Source organism: Panthera pardus, unplaced genomic scaffold (genome assembly GCF_024362965.1).
Source record: "Panthera pardus isolate Hobbes unplaced genomic scaffold, ASM2436296v1 HiC_scaffold_20, whole genome shotgun sequence".
In the NCBI taxonomy this organism is placed as follows: domain Eukaryota; kingdom Metazoa; phylum Chordata; class Mammalia; order Carnivora; family Felidae; genus Panthera; species Panthera pardus.
The window spans coordinates 45,043,610-45,063,879 of NW_026526766.1; the positions used below are offsets into that span (position 1 = coordinate 45,043,610).

Below are 20,270 nucleotides of genomic sequence, written 5' to 3' on the forward strand. Positions count from 1 at the left end.
TCTCTCTCGCTCTCTCTCTCTCTTTCGCTCTCTCTCTCTCTTTCGCTCTCTCTCTCTCTTTCGCTCTCTCTCTCTCTTTCGCTCTCTCTCTCTCTCTGTCTCTCTCTCTTTCTCTGTCTCTCTCTGTCTCTGTCTCAAAAATAAGCATTAAAAATAAAGTTTAGGGGCTCCTGGGTGCCTCATACCGTTAAGTGTCTGACTTTGGCTCAGGTCACGATCTCACGGTTCATGAGTTCAAGCCCCGTGTTGGGCTCTGTGCTATAGCTCAGAGGCAGGAGCCTGCTTCGGATTCTGTGTTTTCCTCTCTCTCTCTCTGCCCCTTCCATGCTCGTACTGCCCCCCCCCCCTCAAAAATAAATAAACATGAAAATAAATAAAATCAAGTAAAAAAAGATATACATCAACATAATCCATTTTAGGATTAGTAAGAATGAACACTTTTTGTTGTTTAAGAAAGACTTCCCAGGGGAAAAGAGTTTTGAGTTGAGTTTCTCCTTGTGCTAGACACTAAAAAAGTTACAAGGAAAAAAAAAAGACCTCTGTACAAGTTAGAAAAAGGTTTGTCTTGGGGAAGATACAGCCTTGAGGATGCAGGGCTTGACCAGCTGAGTGCTGGCTAGATTCCAGTTTCCACGCGTCTCCCTACGACATACACGGTGACCCTGATGCTTCTTGCTGTGCTTGTGAGAAGCCCACAGTCTAGTAAGGGAGTTAAGACAAGTATACATATTCTCTCATTTCGAAGTAGATGGATAAAAGATGTCTAGGGGCGCCTGGGTGGCTCAGTCGGTTAGGTGTCCGACTTCGGCTCAGGTCATGATCTCACGGTTCGTGAGTTCGAGCCCCGCGTCAGGTTCTGAGCTGACAGCTCGGAGCCTGGAGCCTGCTTCGGATTCTGTGTCTCCCTCTCTCTCTGCCCCTCCCCCACTCATGCTCTGTCTCTCTCCATCTCTCAAAAACTGAATAAAAAAAAGTTAAAAAAAAATTTAAAAAAAAAGATGTCTAACAGGTATGGATCCAATGCCTAGGAAGTTCAAGGGAGAAATATGAGTTAATGTCTCTGTAACTGCAGATTGGAAAATTTTTTTAATTCTTAAAAATTTTTAATGTTTTTCTTTTTTTGAGAGCGAGCAAGCAGGAGCAGGAGAGGGGCAGAGGGAGAGGAAGAGAGGATCTTGAAAAAAAACATTAAAAAACCATTTTTGGTTAATGTTTATTTTTATTTTCGAGAGAAAGGCAGAGCATGAGCAGAGGAGGACCAGTGACAGACGGAGACCCAGAATCCGAAGCAGGCTCCAGGCTCTGCGCTGTCAGCACAGAGCCTGACAGGGAGCTCGAACTCGTGACCCGTGAGATCATGACCTGACCCAAAGTCAGATGCTGAACCTCCTCAGCCACCCAGGTGCCCTGAGAAAGGGAGAATCTTCAGCAGCCTCCATACTCAGTGAAGAGCGAGATGTGGGGCTTGATCTCACAACCATGAAATCATGACCTGAGCTGAAGAAATGAGATGCTAAGCCAGATGCTTAACTGACTCAGCCACCCAGGCGCCCCTATAACCACAGATCAAAAAAAACAAACAAACAAACAAACAAAAAAAACCAGTTGCCTGTGTGTTGAGATATTAGTGTTGTGAGTTAATTTGTCAGGCCATCCCACGTTATCATGGAGGTTTGTCTTTTGCCTAGACTCTGAGCCCCATGTTGCTTAGCTGATGGAGGGAATCTGTGAATATTTTTCAGAGCGATCACTTGAGGTCACAGATGACCGGTTTTAAGTTTGTGCTCCCAAAGAGTGACTCGAGTGAATCTTTCCTTTGCGACTCATAAATAGGCTTTCCTGTAATCAAGGCCGAGAAACGTTAATTAAAATGAATTCTCCTGTGGCTTTTTCCAAAGCTTTTGTTTTGTGTGGGCAATAAAGCAGTGTGTAGGCAGAACATCTTGAACCGGGGCGCACTTTGCCACCGCATGCTTGCCTGAAACTGTTCGGGGTTCTTTGATGAATGTTTGCATTCATCCTTACGAACCGATTATTGACAAGCCTAAATAACTTCTAGCAGTGAGCTCTGTGGAACCTTTCTGGCAGTCTGTGGCTTGTTTAATAGAGTCATGACAGGTGAACAAAAAAGGGATACATCATTTTGAACTAATGGAGCTAGCGACATAAATACATTTAATCATGTTACAAATCGGCTTTATTAGAATATGAAGAATCTCCACATCTGGAGGGATCTTAGTGGCGATGTCATGCGTTTTCCCACTGAGGCATTTTCCCAGGTGTTTCTTCAGTTCTCTGAGATAACCATCCCATGACTAATGAAATATTTTAGTGATCGGAAGCATGCAATTTTGCAAGGCAACCTTTTTCTTCAAGTACTTCTAATTGACCTGCATTTTCCTAAGATTTTACCCATTAGTCTCCCTTCTTCGTAGAACAGAACAAAGTAGGCTTTAAAAAGAGCCCATCTACATCCTGTTTTATGTTTATTTCTCTTTTCTTTCCCTTTCTTCCTTTCCATCCTCCCCTCCTTTCTTTCCTTCATCACTTTCTTTACCAATGTTTCCAGACTTTTCCCTGTCTGTTGCCAGGAATTCTTTATCTTATCACGGCTCAGAATGTATCATTATGAAATGTTCTTTTTAGAGCTGAATATACTCCTGTACTTGTGGTGTGACCCATACTGTGCACTTGAGTAGTATCTCGTTAATTAAAAGAAAAATTATTTTAGAGAAAGCCATGCCACTGATGGCTGAAATCATAGTCAAGGAAATCCTGTTTTCTTTTTACACCAATTGTTCTTCCATGTTGTATTTGTGGAATTGTATTTTTTTTTTTTTTTGGATTTACCTGCCTTAAACATCACTTTTGACTTTGTCCAAGACTTTGATTCATTCCTTTTAATTGTGACTCTTGTCATCGCACATGTTGTCTATTGTACATGACCTATTGCTACATCAAGAAAGAACATTACTTCATAAATATTGTTACAAATTTTGGTGATATTACAGGTTAGAGAGCCTTTGATGCTAACTTGCTGAGGTTGTCCCCCAATTTTTTTATTATGGAAAATTTCAAGTATGCACAAAAAAATACACTCAAGGAAATACATTGTCCAATAAACTTGAGGCTTTGTTTTAAATCCATTTTCTTGGTGGCCTTTTTCCTTTCTCATTGTATATTTGCAAAAGAGCAAAATAATTTAGCTGTTGGACTGTTCACATTTATTTTTTATAACTTAGTATTTTCTATCTCCCTTGATGTTTTAATATCTTTTTTTTTTCTTTTGTTTGCTAGCCATTGATTTTTCTCTTGGTATATCTTAAAGTCATTTTGGGTTATTATGGTGGTAACAACTGGTGAAAGGTACAGCTGGTCAGCTGTAGGCTTTCCTCTTGATGAATTTAACAGACATGAGGCTTCGGATTGAAGCAGATGGTTCATTGTTTGGAATCTCTGGGAAATGCCAATGTGTCTGTGAGTAGGACCATATCCTTAATACCAACTCCAGAATTTTGATCGGAACAGCTGGGTTTGAATTGAATTGGGATTTTCAAGAGCACCCAAGTCCTTCCTATCTAATACATTAGCCTGTTGAGTAGACATCCTACCCTTTGAATATGGTCTTCCATTGCATCTGCCAAGTGTGGAAATGATGCCCTCAGTTAAGGTTGTCTGAGCAAATAACCTCCAGGTGAAGGGCTTAGTAGTACATAGACTAACATGCCAACCCATTTCTTCCAGGTAACTATGTTGGAATTGTAGAAAGGAGAGTTCATTTGGAGCACTCAAAACCAGCTTTAATTAATTTCCTTCAACACGTTGGCAGTGTCATGTAATTTGTCTTTAAAAAAAAAAAAAAATCTGCACTCAGAGAAGTAAGGAAAAGAAAAGAAAAGAAGTTGGACCAGCCAGCAGCAATGAAAACAGTAGCAAATTGTATTTTGGCTAGTGACAGAAAAAGGCGGAGTTGATCCATGGTTTAATCCTCTTTGAGTTTTGTACATTTCTTCATTTCTTGGAAGTCTTCATACATTTGGAGAAAAATATTGTTAAAGTTTCCTGTGTAGTTTACAATTATCCTTTGGTTTTGTATATTGTTTTAATATCATACAATTAATTTGTTTTTTAAACAGGTAAAAGATTTGGTCCAGACAACAGAAGTGATGACGTTTATTGAAGAAGTATATTTAAGCCTTCTGCGTCATCCCGTTTTCTGGAAAATTCAGCTTAGCCAGCTGACCCTTCAGCTCTTGTGTGTCTGTGAAGTCAGCTTAAAGATAACTGGGGAATGCTCCTCGTTAATTCACCTTTTAGAGCACAGCGTTGAACTTCTGAAGGAGGTAAGGATAGTACGAAATTTTAATATCCCTGTTTGGCACTTAAGTGGGCCTTTCAAAGCAGGGTGAGTGTATTCTTTTACTTCATTGCATGTCAAAGGTGTTTTGATCAAATACCATTAGATCATACTATTAATGTGCTACTGCTGTCATCTGTTATAAAAACGAGTCACTAAATTTGGAGCACCAGTTAAGGGTCTACCCCTGTAGCATTTTGTTTTTCATTTCTTCACGTACAACGCAAGTACTGAGCACCTATTGTATGCTCGACCTTGTAGAATACATACAAGAGAAGGTACAGTCTGTGACCCCAAGAGACTTACAAACGTGCAAATAAATAACGCAAATAAATGGAGGACAGTAAATTAAATGCTTTTCTGGGAGGATCTGGAAAGTGCAGCGGGAGTACAAATTAAGGGAAGCAGGGCCTTGAGTTCAGATTTGAGGAAGTCTGAAGAGGGGTTTGCCTGATACAAACCAGGTGTTGGGGAGGCATTCCAGCTGTGGAACAGCATGTGCCCAAACACAGAAACATGAGCAAGCTGGGCAGGCGTGACCTTTTCAGAAAACAAGGTGTCAACGAGGTACTGTTGACCGATCAAGATGTAGGAGAGGAGGCTGGGCCTACCACGAAAGGTCTTCTGTGCCACACGAATGAATTTACACTTTATCTTCTAAGCGAGGCGTGCTATTGCAACCTTTCTGCATGGAGGTGCCCTCCTGTTTTCGGGTGTGGAAGATCATTGTGGTGGGAGAGTGGAGGAGGTTTTTAGAGCAGGGCAACACTACTGCTGGGGCAGGCAGTGAGGAGCCACGTCTTAGACCGTTGGGGTGGCTGTAACAAACTACCACGGGATGGGTGGCTTGAACGACACAAATTCGTTGTTCACGCTTCTGGAGACCAGGAAGTCCCAGGCCAGGGTGCTGGCTGACTGGATTCTGGTGAGGAATCTCTTCCTGGCGTGTAGATAGCTGCCTCCTTGCTGCGTTCTCACAGGGTGGGGAGAGAGCAAGAGTGAGCCATTCCTTCTTGTTAAAAGAACACTATTCTTCCTGGATGAGGGCCCCACCCTTATGACCCCATTTAACTTTAATTCTGCACTCCAAATGTAGTCAAATTGGTAGTTAGGACTTCAACATATTTATTTGTGTGGCGGAGGCATGTTTCTGTCCATAGCAAGGGGCTGATTAGGAGATGAGAGTAGGAAAGTGTAGAAGATGGAGAGCAAGAGAGTAGGAAAAGAGAGATGTGGGAGACGAAGTCAGTAGGGCTTTGTGACTGATTAGATGGCAAAGGAGAAGTTCCTTGACAAGAGTCTCAGCTTTCTCTTTTGGGCAACTGGATGGTGCCATTCACTTGGAGGAATGGCAGCAGATGTTGGAGGGAAGATGACAAATCTTGGTTTTAGGGAGACTTGGTGTGAGGTATATATGAATCATAGATAGTTGGGTATGTGGTTTTGAAATTCAGGATAGAAGCTTAAGCGAAAGGTGTAGCTTTGTAGACATCTACTTCGGGGTGGGAGTTTTAGCCATGGGATTGCATTGCGTGGGTTTTCATGGAACTCCAGGGGCTAGAGTGTACTGAAAATGGGGAGAGAGGATGGCTAGAAGGATTACATGTTAAACCGAAGAGACTGAGGACGTGAAAATCAAGGGAAGGAATATCTCCTATTTCGAAAAGGTGAATGGCCAGCATTGTCATGCTAAGAGTATTTAAAATAAGGTATGGAAAGTACTGTTAGGATGCAGTGAGTAGAAGTTTATTGTTTGCATTAGAGGAAGCAGTTTGGAGTGATGGAACCAAATTAGAATAAAGGAGTAAGTGATAGGTAGGAAACAGAAAGGGGATGTAGATTTTAGAGGGAAGTGGGAGCCAAGGAAGGCAAATTTGTCAATTTGTCAACGATGTGTTTGTGTTATATAATATATATTGATATGTGTAATAGTAATATGGGGTATATATTCTATAGTAATAGAATATCTCTATTTTATAAAGATCAATATTTTATCTCTATTACATAAAATCTGTTATCTCTACTGTATGTTGTATATAACAGGATAATCATTATAGATCAAAGCCCTATTTAGATGTATAAATATATATAACCATACCTATTAGATATATAACATCTGCTGTTTATGACATAATATTTCTAGATAAGATATAGAAAATATGTAAAAACACAGTTCTTCTTACATTTTGGATGTTAATCCCTCATCAGATAGATCATTAGCGAATGATCTCCCGTCCCGTAGATTGCTTTTTCATTTTGTTAATGATTTCCTTTCCTTTGCTGTGCAAAGGCTTTTTATTTTGATGCAGTCTCATTGGTTTTTTGCTTTTGTTGTCCTTGCCTCAGAAAACACCCAAAACAATACTGCTAAGACCAACTTCTGATTGCTTACTGCCTATGTTTTCTTCCAGGAATTTTATAATTTTAAGTGTTATAGTAAGGCTTGAATCCATTTTTAGTTTTTTAGTGTATGATGTAAGACAGTGGTCCAGTTTCATTCTTTTGCAGGTAGCTGTGTAGTTTTTCCCAGCACCATTGGAGAGACTGTCCTTTCCCCATTGTATATGCTTGCCTTTTTTGTCGAAGATTAATCATCCATAGGAGTGTCGGTTTATTTCCAGGCTCCCTGTTCTGTTCCATTGATCTGTGTGTCTGTTTTTGTGTAAGTACCATACTGTTTTGATTACTGTAAACTTGCAGTATAATTTGGAACCTGGGAGTGTGATACCTCCAGCTTTGTTGTTCTTTTGCGACATTGCCTTGGCTGTTTGAGGTCCTTCTGTGGTTCCACACAAATTTTAGGATTATTTGTTCTAGTTTGGTGAAAAATTCTATTGGTATTTTGATAGGGATTGTTTTGAATCTTTAGATTGTTTTGGGAAGTATGGACGTTGTAACGATAATTCTTCTAGCCCATGAACGTGGAATGAATATCTTTCCATTTATTTTCATCTTCTTCATTTTCTTTCATCAGTCCCTTATTGTTGTCAGAGTACAGGTCTTTTACTTCCTTGGTTAAATTTATTCCTGTGTATTTTTTTCTTTTTTGATAACAGTTGTATATGGGATTGTTTTCCTAATTTCTCTTCCTGATAGTTTAGTATTAGTGTATAGAAATGCAACAGATTTCTGTATATTGATTTTTGTATCCTACAACTCTACTGAAATCATTTATTTTAATAGTTTTTCAGTGGAGGCTTTGGGGTTTTCTGTATGTAGTATATGTCATCAGCAAATGTGACAGTTTTCTTTCTAATTTGGATGTCTTTTATCTCTTTTGCTTGCCTCATTGCTGTGGCTAGGATTTCCCATACTACGTTGAATAATAGGGGTGAGAGTGGGCATCCTTGTCTTGTTCCTGGTCTTAAAGGGAAAGCTTTTAACTTTCACCATTGAGTATGATGTGAGATGTGGGTTTGTCATATATATCCTTTATTATTTTAGAGTATGTTCCAACTCTACTCACTTCGTTGAAGTTTTTTTATGATAAATGATTGTTGAGTTTTGTCAAATGCTTTTTTTTTTTTTTTTTACATTTATTGATTTTTGAGAGATAGAGTAAGACAAAGGGAGAGTAGAGGTGGGGAAGAGAGAGAGGGAGACACAGAATCCAAAGCAGGCTCCAGGCTCTGAGCTGTCAGCACAGAGCCTGACGTGGGGCTTGAACCCACAAACCGTGGGATCATGACCTGAGCCGAAGTTGGACGCTTAACCAACTGAGCCACCCAGGTGCCCCTGTCAAATGCTTTTTCTGCATCTATTGAGATGACCATATGGTTTTTATTCTTCGTTCTGTTAATGTGGGGTAATATGTTGATCTGTGATTGAACCATCCTTGCATCCCTGGAATAAATCCACTTGATTATGATATATGATCCTTTAAATATACTGTTGAATATGGCTTGCTAATACTTTGTTGAGGATTTTTTTCATGTGTGCTCATTAGGGCTATTGGCCTATGGAATGACAGACTACTTTAATTGAAAACAATGAAATGATGCCTGTGACATTCATATTTATGATGTCTTCCTTTTGCTCAATACCTAATAATTTTAGAAAGAAGTAAATATAAATAGAACTGTTAAGATACTTGTGTTAGGTAATTTCCTGCCTCCACCTGTGGCCCAGAGTTTCTGAGGTTAAAAAAAAAAAAAAAAAGAGCCTAAGAAAATTAATTTGCAAACCTATATCCTTTAGGGCTATATATACACTGTAATTTGAAATATAATAAAATAGGGGCACCTGGGTGGCTCAGTCGGCTGAGCATCTGACTTTTGATTTCAGCTCAGGTCATGATCTCACAATCATGAGATCAAGCCCCTCATAGCACTGTGCTGAGCATGGAGCTTGCTTGGGATTTTCTTTCTTTTCTTTCTCTCTCTCTCTCTCTCCCTCTCTCTCTCTCTCTCTCTCCCTCCCTCCCTCCCTCCCTCCCTCCCTCCCTCCCTCTCCCCCCCAATCCCTGCCCTGCTCACATGCATGTTCTCTCTCAAAATAAATAAATAAAACATAAAAAAAAACCCAAACCAAAGTAGAATAAAACACTCTTATTACCTAGGCTGAGGCTATATCTATATTTCTATATCACTGGCTTTTATCAGCTGGATATGCAGTTCAAGTATTACATTAACTTGTCTTTCCCCCTTTGTTATTTTTCTGTTCCTATCTTAGAGATGTGTCATTGCATACTGAAGATGGATGCATTTATTATGCTATATTAGTTTCAGCGGATATAGTCTTACTTGAGCTCTTTTTAGCCCTGTTTGGATGATCATAACCGAGGTCCTTTTCCACTTCAAGCAAAATACTTTTATTTACTCTTGTCGGCAACGTTAGACAAAAATGATACTGTGAAGAGACTGGGTAGCTGTCAAAGTGATTCAAGAGCTAAACATCTCCTTTTTGGTAAGGCCAGGAACCTGTGTCTTTGAGGACCTTGCCGAGAGTTGACTCAGTTCCCCTCACCTTTCTTCACTGTGTGTCTCAGTTTAAGTTTTCAGAGTCTTAGGAAAACTGACCTGATTGGCCCAGCTTGGATCAGTCCACTCTGACCGGAGGACCAGGGGATTTGGTAAAGTCATGGCCCTGGGGGATTGTGCGAGCTGGGCTACATCTCTGTTGTGTCTGCTGCAGATACTTAGCTCTGATGTAGCCTTTTTTCATACCTTGTTTTTACTTAAAAAAAGAAAAACAAACCAACAACAAACAACAACAACAACAAAACAAAAGATTTCCATATTATGTTGTTCATAGCTGCATCTCTAGGCCCAGTATATGTACTTAGTGTCTCAGTGATTATCTTTCATTTGAATTGAGTGAAAAAAGTGTGGATTCCAAAGTTTGCTACTTTAAGAGTCTTATGACATCTGGTGCACCTGGGTGGCTCAGTCGATTTAGCGTCCAGCTCTTGGTCATGATCTCACGGTTCATGAGTTCAAGACCCACATCGCGTTCTTCACTACAGTGTGGAGGCTGCTTGCGGTTCTCTCTCTCTCTCTTTCTCTCTCTCTCTCTCTCTCTCTCTCTCTGCCCCTTCCTCACTCATGCCATGTCTCTCTCTCTCTCTCTCTCAAAATAAATAAATAAACTTAAAAAAAGTCTTGTGACATCTGTGGCCCAGTGTAAAGGTATGTCCTCCTCTTTTATATTTTACTTCCTTTCTCCAGATAGGCTCTGAATTAGCCTGGGCTCCTCCAGAAGTAAGCCCCGAGTTTCCCTAAAGTCAAGAGCAGGGGGAGGCCGTACAAGTGTCGTCGTGTTTCCCTGTGCCACAAGCAACCAGCTGCTTGATCTCACAGATTATTCTGAGAAGTGTTATGAAGTACGTCTCAGAACCCTCCAGAAGGATCCAGATAAAAGGGGGAAGCATTTACCTCTGAGCTTCTGTTGTCCATTTGTCAAGCCTCAGCTGATGGGGCTTTAACTGCCCTGACCTCTGGACCTCTCACTGGTCTGCGGCAGGAGGCACGAGTTACAGGATCAATGCTGGTAGGATGTGGAGTGTCATGTGACATGTTTAACACTGTCTTTTATTAAAAGACCTCAATGAGACTCTTAAATACTGAGGACAAACTGAGGGTTGATGGGGGGTGGGGGAGAGGAGAAAGTGGGTGATGGGCATTGAGGAGGGCACCTGTTGGGAGGAGCACTGGGTGTTGTTTGGAAACCTATTTGACAATAAATTATATTTAACATAAAGAAACTAAAAATTAGAAAAGTAAAAAAAAAAAAAAAAAGACCTCATGAAGTGCTACCATTCCTTGGTCTCCATTAAAAAATCAACTAATCCAACAAAAAAACTTCCCGGAACTGGACGCAAGTTAAGATTATCTAGTGTAATCCCCCTGCTATTCCTTTTCCTTCATTTTGGTGCCTTGCTCTCCATCTCGTTTTCTTGTGTTCCGAACAGGCCAGTCTCCCTCTTGGAGAATGCCTTTTGTACCTGGGCCTTCGTACCTTTAAGTTCCATCCACTTAGTCGTGTCAGGATCCTGAAAACCTACGTTGTGGCCCTTGTGGTGATAGCTTGTGTGAAAAAGGCTTTGCAGTGATGGCCTTGGTATAAAGTCATACTTTCATTTGTCTGTGATCCTGTTGGTAGCCAGGAAATTTGAAATTTAAATGACCTTGCTGCTATTTTTTTTTTTTTTAATTAAAAAAATTTTGGGGGCACCTGGGTGGCTCAGTTGGTTAAGTGGCTGACTTTGGCTCAGGTCATGATTTCGCGGTTCATGAGTTCAAGCCCTGTGTCGGGCTCTGTGCTGACAGCTCGGAGCCTGGAGCCTGTTTCAGATTCTGTGTCTCCCTCTCTCTCTGACCCTCCCCTGCTTGCACTCTGTCTCTATCTCAAAAATAAAAACATAAAAAAAAAATTAAAAACTTTTTTTAATGTTTATTTTTGAGATAGAGAAAGAGAGAGAGAGAGATGGAGCATGAGTGGGGAGGGGCAGGGAGAGAGGTAGATACAGAGTCTGAAACAGGCTCCAGGCTCTGAGCTGTCAGCACAGAGCCTGACGTGGGGCTCGAACCCACAAACCATGAGATCATGACCTGAGCCAAAGTCGGATGCTCAACTGACTGAGCCACCCAGGCGCCCCTACTTTTTCTTTTTTAAACGGGGCACGGAGGGACACCTGGGTGGCCCACTTGCTTGAGCATCCAACTCTTGATTTCAGCTCAGGTGATCATCCCAGGTTCTTGGGATCAGGCTCCATGTCAGGCTCTGCACTGGGTGTGGATGGAGCCTGCTTAAGATTCTCTCTCTCTCTCTCTCTCTCTCTCTCTCTGTCTCTCTCTCTCTCCCTCTCTCTCTGCGCCTTTCCCCTGCTTGTGCATGCTCTCTAAAAATAAAAAAAATAAAAAATAAGCGGACGTGCAGAATTTGAAATGAAACGGGCGAAAAGATAATGGCAAAGAATAGTATGACGGTATATACAGTAAGCATATTGGTTTCAAAATGTATTGATTGTCCTCAAGTAGATAACCATTGCTTCGTTGTTCTCAACTGTATTTCAAAACAGTGAGCAGGTATAGGCCCAAAGACACACATTAGAAAATATTCCTTTAAAACAATTCACAATTTTTCTTTCTTTGCTGGTTTTGAGAAGTCCATAAATAAGCACTTTGGAAGAGTGTGCAGTTTATTTTCACTTTTTAAATGGTATAACAGAGATGTGGATGTTTATTTATTATATACGGTGCCGGAGTTGAGAGTATTTCCAAGATTATAACTTTGAATTTGTCAGACTAAGTTGTTTTCTCCAAGTGTTTTCTTAACACTTGGTTCTAGCTCTTGTTTCCTTTTTTTTTTTCCTTTCCTTTTTTTTTTCCCCTTGCCTGTCTTCACAGTTCCTAGACACTTCTGCTCAGCAGGTGTTTCTGTAAAATTTCAGAAATGAAGTAACTTCAGGAAAATTTAAGCAAAAGCCTGGACCTTTCTTCTTTAGTTCCAGAATACGTTAATGTTTTCTTTATTTAGAAAGCTCAAATAATATCTTACGTTTTTTGCAATTTATTTATTAGAACTTGATGTTCACATTCTTCTTTTTCATTTCATTTATATACTTGATGAAAATATTTTTCAGTTTCTATGGTTATTGCTTTGCTACATTTAAACGTGCCTAATAGATTACTGTCATGTAAAAATAATTTCTGCCTCCCTGGGTACTATTGTTTCTTTTATAAAAATACCATGACTTACTAAAATTTGCTAAGTGTAGTTCTTTACTTAAGTTGTATAGTCTGGATCAGTTGAGCTACTTTGCAGAAATGAAGTATCTCGTAGTATTTCACATAGGTTTTCAGTGGTTTGAAAAATTGTTTTTGAAGACTTGTCAGTCTGTTGTGTTACGGAGTTTTCTGCTTTAAAGTGATTTGGGATATAGCCTAGGCTCTTCAGCCAGGTGCGATAACGTTTTGAATTTACGTGTCACTGCCGTGGCAGTCACTATCCTTCCTGTAGGAGAGCAGGCTTACTGTAAATAACGTTGTACAATTGAGGAGGGCACCTTTTGGGATGAGCACTGGGTGTTGTATGGAAACCAATTTGACAATAAACTTCATATATTGAAAAAAAAATACAAAATTAAAAAAAAATGTTGTACAATAGGTTTAAGATCTCTCATGTTATATGTATGTACTCTTCCTGGATATGTGTTAATAAAGCATGGCTCTGGGAACCTCTTTAATTCCACTCTTGTTTTTCTTTTAGGATTTTCCTGTTGAACTGGTCATAATTGGAATAGCTTTACTGCTTCTACAGACTCCGGCAAGTCAGCAGAAGCCGATCTTAAGTCTGGGTAAATAAAAATACTCTCACAAGAGTAAATCGTAAATCTAACATGAGTGGTAGCAGGACTCACTTGAACTATGTATTAGGTTGTGCTATAAAGTCCTATATACTTTGAGTGTCCATTCTAGAATTTTCCTAATTAAGGAACAAAGTAGAACTTTGTTTTTATTACCCAACAAGGTGGCGGTTTTTTTGGTAATTTTTTTTTTTTTAATGTTTATTTACTTTTGAAAGAGAGAGCGTGAGTGGGGGAGGGGAAGAGAGGGAGAGAGGGAGACACAGAATCCGAAGCAGGCTCCAGGCTCTGAGCTGTCGGCACAGAGCCCGATGCGGGGCACGAACCCATAAACCGTGAGGTCATGGCCTGAGCCTAAGTTGGATGCTTAACCGACTGAGCCACCCAGGCGCCCCCAGCAAGGTGTTTTCTGCAAGGCTCCTTATGCCATAATTTACCAGTTATCTCAGCTGTGCGTTAGGATGTTATAATCTACATCCTGTAGCAATGACATTGGTAAATATTTTGAAGGGCATCTCAACTTATTCACAGTGTACATCAGATTGAAAGTCAATAGCATAAAACGCCTGAAACAAAAGAAAGGTACAAATAGCATTTGTATTCATTTTTTAAACTCTATATACCTTTCCTATTTAAAACCGTTGCAACCTGGAACACGATTTAATTTATAGTCACTGTATCAACCTAGCTGGAAACAAATGAAAGATAACATTCTTCCGACTATCCAGGATTGATTTGAAACGAGGGTGAGGGATGGGGTTAAAGGGGGGGTGGGAGGGGAGTTTAAAAATGTTCCTTTTAAGAATATGGTAAAGAATCCAGTCGCTAGGGCTGACAGATTGGCAAGGATGTCATACCTTTAAAACGCAGCTTTTATGCTAATGTTGCCTTGCTTTACTCGGTCTAATACGATCCGTGTAGTCATGTAGGATCCGACTAGATTATGTTGCTTGGTGCCGTGATCTGTGGATCTGTCCCCACTGTCATTTTCAAGTGCTTTTGAGGTAAACCCCGACGGGGAGCTTCATGGTGGGCATTTTAATTCATCACGATTTTGAGGGTCAGTTGGTCTCCTGTTTACAATCTGTCTTGACCATGGCTCTAGCAAGTGGAGGGGACCCGTGGCTTCCCGCGCTGTTTGTCTGTTGGCCTTGTTTAGGCCCTCCTGAGGCTCTTTCTGAACTGCTTTTGCCTTTTTGGTTGATGTTGTTCTTCTGGCGGTGCACATGGCATCCTCCCGCGGGTATAATTTGCCAACGCTAGCACTTTAGACAGCCATACTTTTCTTTTCTTTTCTTTTCTTTTCTTTTCTTTTCTTTTCTTTTCTTTTCTTTTCTTTCTCTTTCTCTTTCTCTTTCTCTTTCTCTTTCTCTTTCTCTTTCTCTTTCTCTTTCTCAGCAGCTTTCTTGTGGTACAGTTTATTTGTCATAAAGTTCCCCGTTTTTAAGTGTAAAGTAGCTTTTTTTTTTTTTTTTTTTTTTTAAATGACTTTACAGAGTTGTGTAACCAGCCGTGCGATCTTGTTTTCGAGCATTTCTATCATCCGGGATGTTATGTTGCAAAGTAGGGAAGATGTGTTGTTTGTCTATTGGGCAAGAGTGCGTTCAAACAGGAACACCAAGAGGATGATGATTTCGAATTTGCTAAACGCGCAGCGGTAATACAAAGGTTATGCTGCTTCGTTATTAAACACTCGCCCTGATTGTAAATAGCGACCTCTAAAAATGCCTGGAAGATTTATAACAAGGAAGATAGAACTCTATGCATTTCCTGTTTCATAAAAGGTGATGGATTTTCCTAATCTCTCAGAGAGAATCTTGGATTAAGACTCATGGCTGGCTTGGAACGATACAGAGAAGATTTGCATTCCTGTGCAAGGATATATGCGAATTTGTGAAGCGTTCCAGATGCTTAAAACTTAATGGGGGAAAAAACCCCCCTGATACCTAGGCAGAAAAGGTCAATTAGTAGTGTTAGAGTAACAGATGTTTGGACTTCATACCATGTTTAGGTTTGACTTCTTCCCTGCCCTCCACCCCCCACCCCTCACCCCCCCACCCCGGTCCCATGGCTAAGTTTATTGTATTTGTTCTCTTAGAAAATTAAACACTTAAAAAACCAGGCCCACGTGGCAGCTTGAGTCCCTCTGTTCATGGAGACTGAGAAGTCTCAGCCTGTCTTTACGACACTGGGACACAGGGTGTGGAATGGAGGGTTGAGAGTATGGTGCCAGAGCAAGGGGCCAAGAGTAATGGACTGAAGAGGCGGGGAGCAGCTTGTCCATCTCGTCGAGGAGGAAGGGAGAGTGGCTGCAGGCAGCGAGATTCCCCTGGACCCAGCTCTTAAGATCCTTCTTGTGGTGCTCCATGGGGCTGGGCTGGGGGAAGTGGATGGCAGGGAAAAGTGGTGCACGTGACAGGGCTGCAGAGGCCACCCCGGAAGAAGGCGGTGCGCCAGCAGGGAGCTGACACAGGACTTGCCAGTGCCTGTCCAGCCCTGCAGGGAGAGGACCAGTGGCTTGGTCGGGGGCTGGGTCCTGCGCGAAGACCTTCGGTGCCTTTACCGCCGGCGCCCCGGCCAAGTGCTGGGTCAGGTCACGCTCCAGACCCTGGAAGTTGGGCTGGCAATGCCATTTGCCCAAGTGGCAGTGCAGCGGAGTCAGGTCCCCGGTGGCGATCGTGGCTGAGACCAACCTCAGTAACCGGAGGAACGAGCCCCCCGGGCCGGCGGCTGTGCGTCACGGCTGCCACGCGGGTGCAGCCCAGGTTTGACTTCTGATCGAAAGAAAATACTGGCAACTCCTTGACCTGACTTAAGGCTCATAGAATTTTTTTTTTTTTTTTTTTTTTTTTTTTTGCTGCGATGGGTAATTCAGATGATTACTTTGGTACCCTAGCTCTGAATCCTATGAATGACATCTTTCCGTAAATTAGTGTTCATCTAATAATTGTGAAGAAATAGATATTTAGGCCTTAACTCATTATGTTAACGGTCTAGGGGAGATTATACATGTAACTAACTTATTACCCATTCATGCGTATGTTTCTGATGTGTAAGCTGAGTGTCCATGTTAAAACATCATTTATAAGAATGAGTTTGATGGTTGCTGGTGATGGACTTTGAGATTTTTCCTGATCAGCTTTTTAGCAGTTACAGTGAAGGACACGCCCCGCTTCAGCATCTCAATATAATTCTCACCTGGGTTTGTCAGGGAAGCATGCACATCAGTCTTAGAACCCACTGATCAGGAACTCTGGTCTCTGGGTCCGCTGAGGACAGTAGAAGGACCTGACCGTACAAGGGCAACAGTTGAGTTGTACTTTAAAGAAATTCATATTTACTTAAAGAGTTGGTTTATACTCTGTGGTATGTATTTTCTCTAAGAGTGTCTTCATTACCAGTTACCTACATTCACCGCTTGTTGTCGATAATAGTTCGTTTTTACGTTCCTCCGATTTCTAAAAGGATAAGATTTGTCATCTTAGTTATGTGTCTGACCCAATTGTAAAGGGGTAAGAAAACTTTTTGCATATCACTCTTAAACAAAATAGCATTTTGTCGGGTTGTGGTAGTAATTTCTTAACTGTGAATTGTTGTTTTGATGAATAGCTCTGAAGCTCGTCTCTTTTGCTGAGGGTCAGAAAATCCCAAAGGCCTCCTTGGTGCTGGTGATGCCCCTTCTGCAGATCCTGTCTTCTACTGCCTTGGAAGACTGTATGTCCACAGATGAAGAAGGTCCCTCTAGGCAGCAGTTGGCTGTAAACCTTTTGGAAATAGTACAGCAGGAATCCTGCAGAGACGACCGCCAGAAGGTAATGAGTTCAGCCTTGTTTCTCTTAAGTAAGGTGGCAGTGTGGGACTTAGATTTGCGCAGGTAATCTCACATCCCGATGAAGTGTCTGTTTGGGTGTGAACACCTTGAACGTTACCATTCTGTCAGGCAGTGGTGTAGCTATTAGTATATTCCTCTGGACTGTGAATGGGGAGGGTAAAATCAATTTTGGAAGTGCCGTATAATTTTTTTTTTTCCTCTTTGAATTTCCCGTCTACATTAGTAGTTCAAGGTCCTGAGAAATCCTGCAGAAAAGGAACTAGTTCAATTTAACCTAGTGCTTCTCCAACACATTTGAGCAAGGAATCCTCCTTTCTTGTCGTACGGTTTAATAAGGACAGCGTGTTGCTACATCTGGGACAATCCAAGGCTGGGAATCTCAAACGCCTGGAAGTTCTGGCATCTGCAAGAGCTAGGACTTCATTTTTTAAAATGTGGCACCTTCTGCCATTTTCCTTGGCTTAATGGCTCCCGATGTCTCCTGTGTGTGCCCCTACGCTGCGGCCTTCAGTCTGAAGACTGCGGGTCTGTCCCACTCCATCCGTATTCCTGCCTGCTAGGCATACCTCATTCTGCTTTGTCAATCTCACCGTCTCTGTTACGATAACGTAAACGTATTGTCAACATCTGGTTAGTCGCTCGCTTCTGGGCCTGCATTTGTTAGACCTTTTCTCTTTTGGTATTTGAGTTTTGCCTTCAGTAAAATGTGGGATTATTTCCCAACTACCGATTTTCTGGGGATTGAATGAGGATTAAAGAAGTAAAACAGGTGAAACATCTTCTGTCTCCGTGGAGAGTGACATTATATAAATGCAGGCGACTGCCACAGTTGTTTCATCCGAGAAAGCAGGGAAACCTGGAATCACGTATTGTTACATGTTCTAGCAGCAAAAATCCGGGCACTGTGATTCCTTGCTTGAAGGCACAGCAAAAACTAGCCCATAGGCAAATTGGCTGCATACTGCAGCATCCGAATTCCTAATTGCTTGTCCAGAACTTTAAAACTTGGTATAGGTAATTCACTTGCAATGAGAGAAGGAAGTTCTTGGGCGCCTGGTGGCTCAGTCAGTTAAGTGCCCGACTTCAGCTCAGGTTACGATCGCGACGTTTGTGAGTTCAAGCCCTGCATGGGGCTCACTGCTGTCAGTGGGCTGCCCACTTTGAATCCTCTGTCTCCCTGCCCCTTTGCCCCTACCCACTAGTGTTTTCTCTCTCTCTCTCTCTCAAAAATAAATAAACATTAAAAAATATTTTAAAAAAATAAAAGAGGGAAGGATGTTCTCGTGCCCACTCTAATACAAGTGCAGCCTGGGTTTTCTTTCTTCTTCTTCTTCTTCTTTTTTTTTTTTAATTACTTTTTAAAAATGTTTTTATTTTGTTGTTGTTGCTGATGGTTAAATCGTATATGTAATTTTTTAAATATTTATTTTTGAGAGAGATGAGAGAGAGAGAGACAGACGGAGAGTGAGTAGGGGAGGGGCAGAGAGAGCCGGAGACACAGAATCGGAAGCAGGCTCTGAGCTGTCAGCACAGAGCCCAACACGGGGCTCGAACTCACGAGCGGTGACATGACCTGAGCAGAAGTCAGATGCTTAACCTACTGAGCCACCCAGGTGCCCTGCCCAGGTTTTCTAATAGCCTTTTACTTTCCCGCCTGATTGGCTGGTACAGAACAATGATTGTATTCTGGATGGAGGCAGAGCAGGCTATACTTATGTCTAAGAGTTCTGTTCTTTTAGCTCGCAAGTGATATGTTTTGAGAATCACTCTGAAAGGAATACACGGGCGCTCAGTTGGCTATTTGCCTAGGTGTGTGGGAATCGTATTCATTAACACTAACAGCTGGACTCTGTCCCCAGCAGCTGGTGAAGAGGGAGGAGGAAGGAATACCATTAGGGCTATAAACATTCTCCCGATGATAATGTGCTGCTTTGTGGACGCTCAGCGTAGTTACGATCACCATTTTTTAAAAATGTAAGCCACGGTTTACTGTTGGCTTTTCTTCTGCACCTGTCCAGGCCTTTATATTCCAAGCATACCTATAAATTTAACAGGATGCAAAGTCTCTGAGTCTCTCCCTGAATCTTTGCTTTTGCACATAATGCTCTTTTGTCTCCTTCGCCTGACCTACTCATTCTTCAAGACTCGGCCAAACGTTCTCAGCCTCCTGGAGTCCGAATTCATTACCCTCTCCTCTGCGTCCCCAGCACTTACAACATTACTCACTTGTGCTGTGTCTTAACTTAGGGGGCTACGTATTTGTATCTCCAGCTATGCCGTGAGCTCATCGAGGGGAAGAATCGTGACCCTTTTCACACTTGACCTTTATTTTCTAAGCACATTAAAATCGAAATTGCAACAGTTGTTGAACTTTTGTATTTTTCCACACCAGTGTTTTTTGCTTTATCTTTTTCAGCTGATCGTAGAAAGAGCATTCAAAAATACTTTAGCCAGCTGTTAATTGAATACTCTATTTTCCACATACTTAAATAAGCTAGGATGTTGCCGACATATCTTGGTATCCTCAATACCTAACACCTTGTTTACCACATGATAGACATTCAGTAAATTGCTATTCAGTGAGGAATGTGTGCTTCTGATAAGGATACAGAAGATCTTTTTATTACCTTTACATATTACAGAAAGACCTGGGGCTCCTGGCTGGCTTAGTCAGTTGAGCATCTGACTCTTGATTTTGGCTCAGGTCACAATCCCAGGCTCGTGGGGTTGAACCCCACATTGGACTCTGCTGAGCATGGAGCCTCCTTAAGAGTCTGTCTCCCACTTCCTCTGCCCCGCCTCCAATTGCACCTGTGTGCACGCACACACTCTTTCTGTCTCTCTCACAAAAAGACCTTTGTACAAAACCACAGATCTTGTTTTTTTATTATTTTTAGATGGGTGTCTCTGACTTAGCACGTTTGCTTTAGAACTAGAGCAGTTCTTGAAAAAAAAATTTTCTTTTTTTACATTTATTTATTTTTGAGAGACAGAGACAGAGCACAAGTGGGGGAGGGGCAGAGAGAGAAGGAGACGCAGAATCTGAAGCAGGCTCCAGGCTCCGAGCTGACAGTACAGAGCCTGGCGCGGGGCTCTAACTCACCAGCCGTGAGATCATGACCTGAGCCGAAGTCGGACGCTTAACCGACTGAGCCACTCAGGCGCCCTTAGAGCAATTCTTCAAAAGCCCAATTCTTCTGATGAATGAAAACAAGGGTAAATATCTTGTACCATGTGATTCTGTATTAACCTATCCATTTCTGAAGGGTTGATAA

The 20,270-nt window shown here is 41.6% G+C and overlaps 1 protein-coding gene and 1 pseudogene across 6 annotated transcripts in view; both read left to right on the forward strand.

Moving 5' to 3' along the window:
* Nucleotides 1-20,270, forward strand: part of FOCAD (focadhesin) — a 319,096-nt gene that overhangs the window by 79,952 nt on the left and 218,874 nt on the right. For all 6 annotated transcript variants that reach the window (XM_053907986.1, XM_053907983.1, XM_053907987.1 and 3 more), the window contains 3 exons: nt 4,137-4,343; nt 13,067-13,154; nt 16,773-16,975. In XM_053907986.1, the coding sequence (XP_053763961.1) occupies nt 4,137-4,343; nt 13,067-13,154; nt 16,773-16,975 (498 nt within the window). The remainder of the gene's footprint in view (nt 1-4,136; nt 4,344-13,066; nt 13,155-16,772; nt 16,976-20,270) is intronic.
* Nucleotides 14,978-15,076, forward strand: LOC128778720 (U6 spliceosomal RNA; annotated as a pseudogene).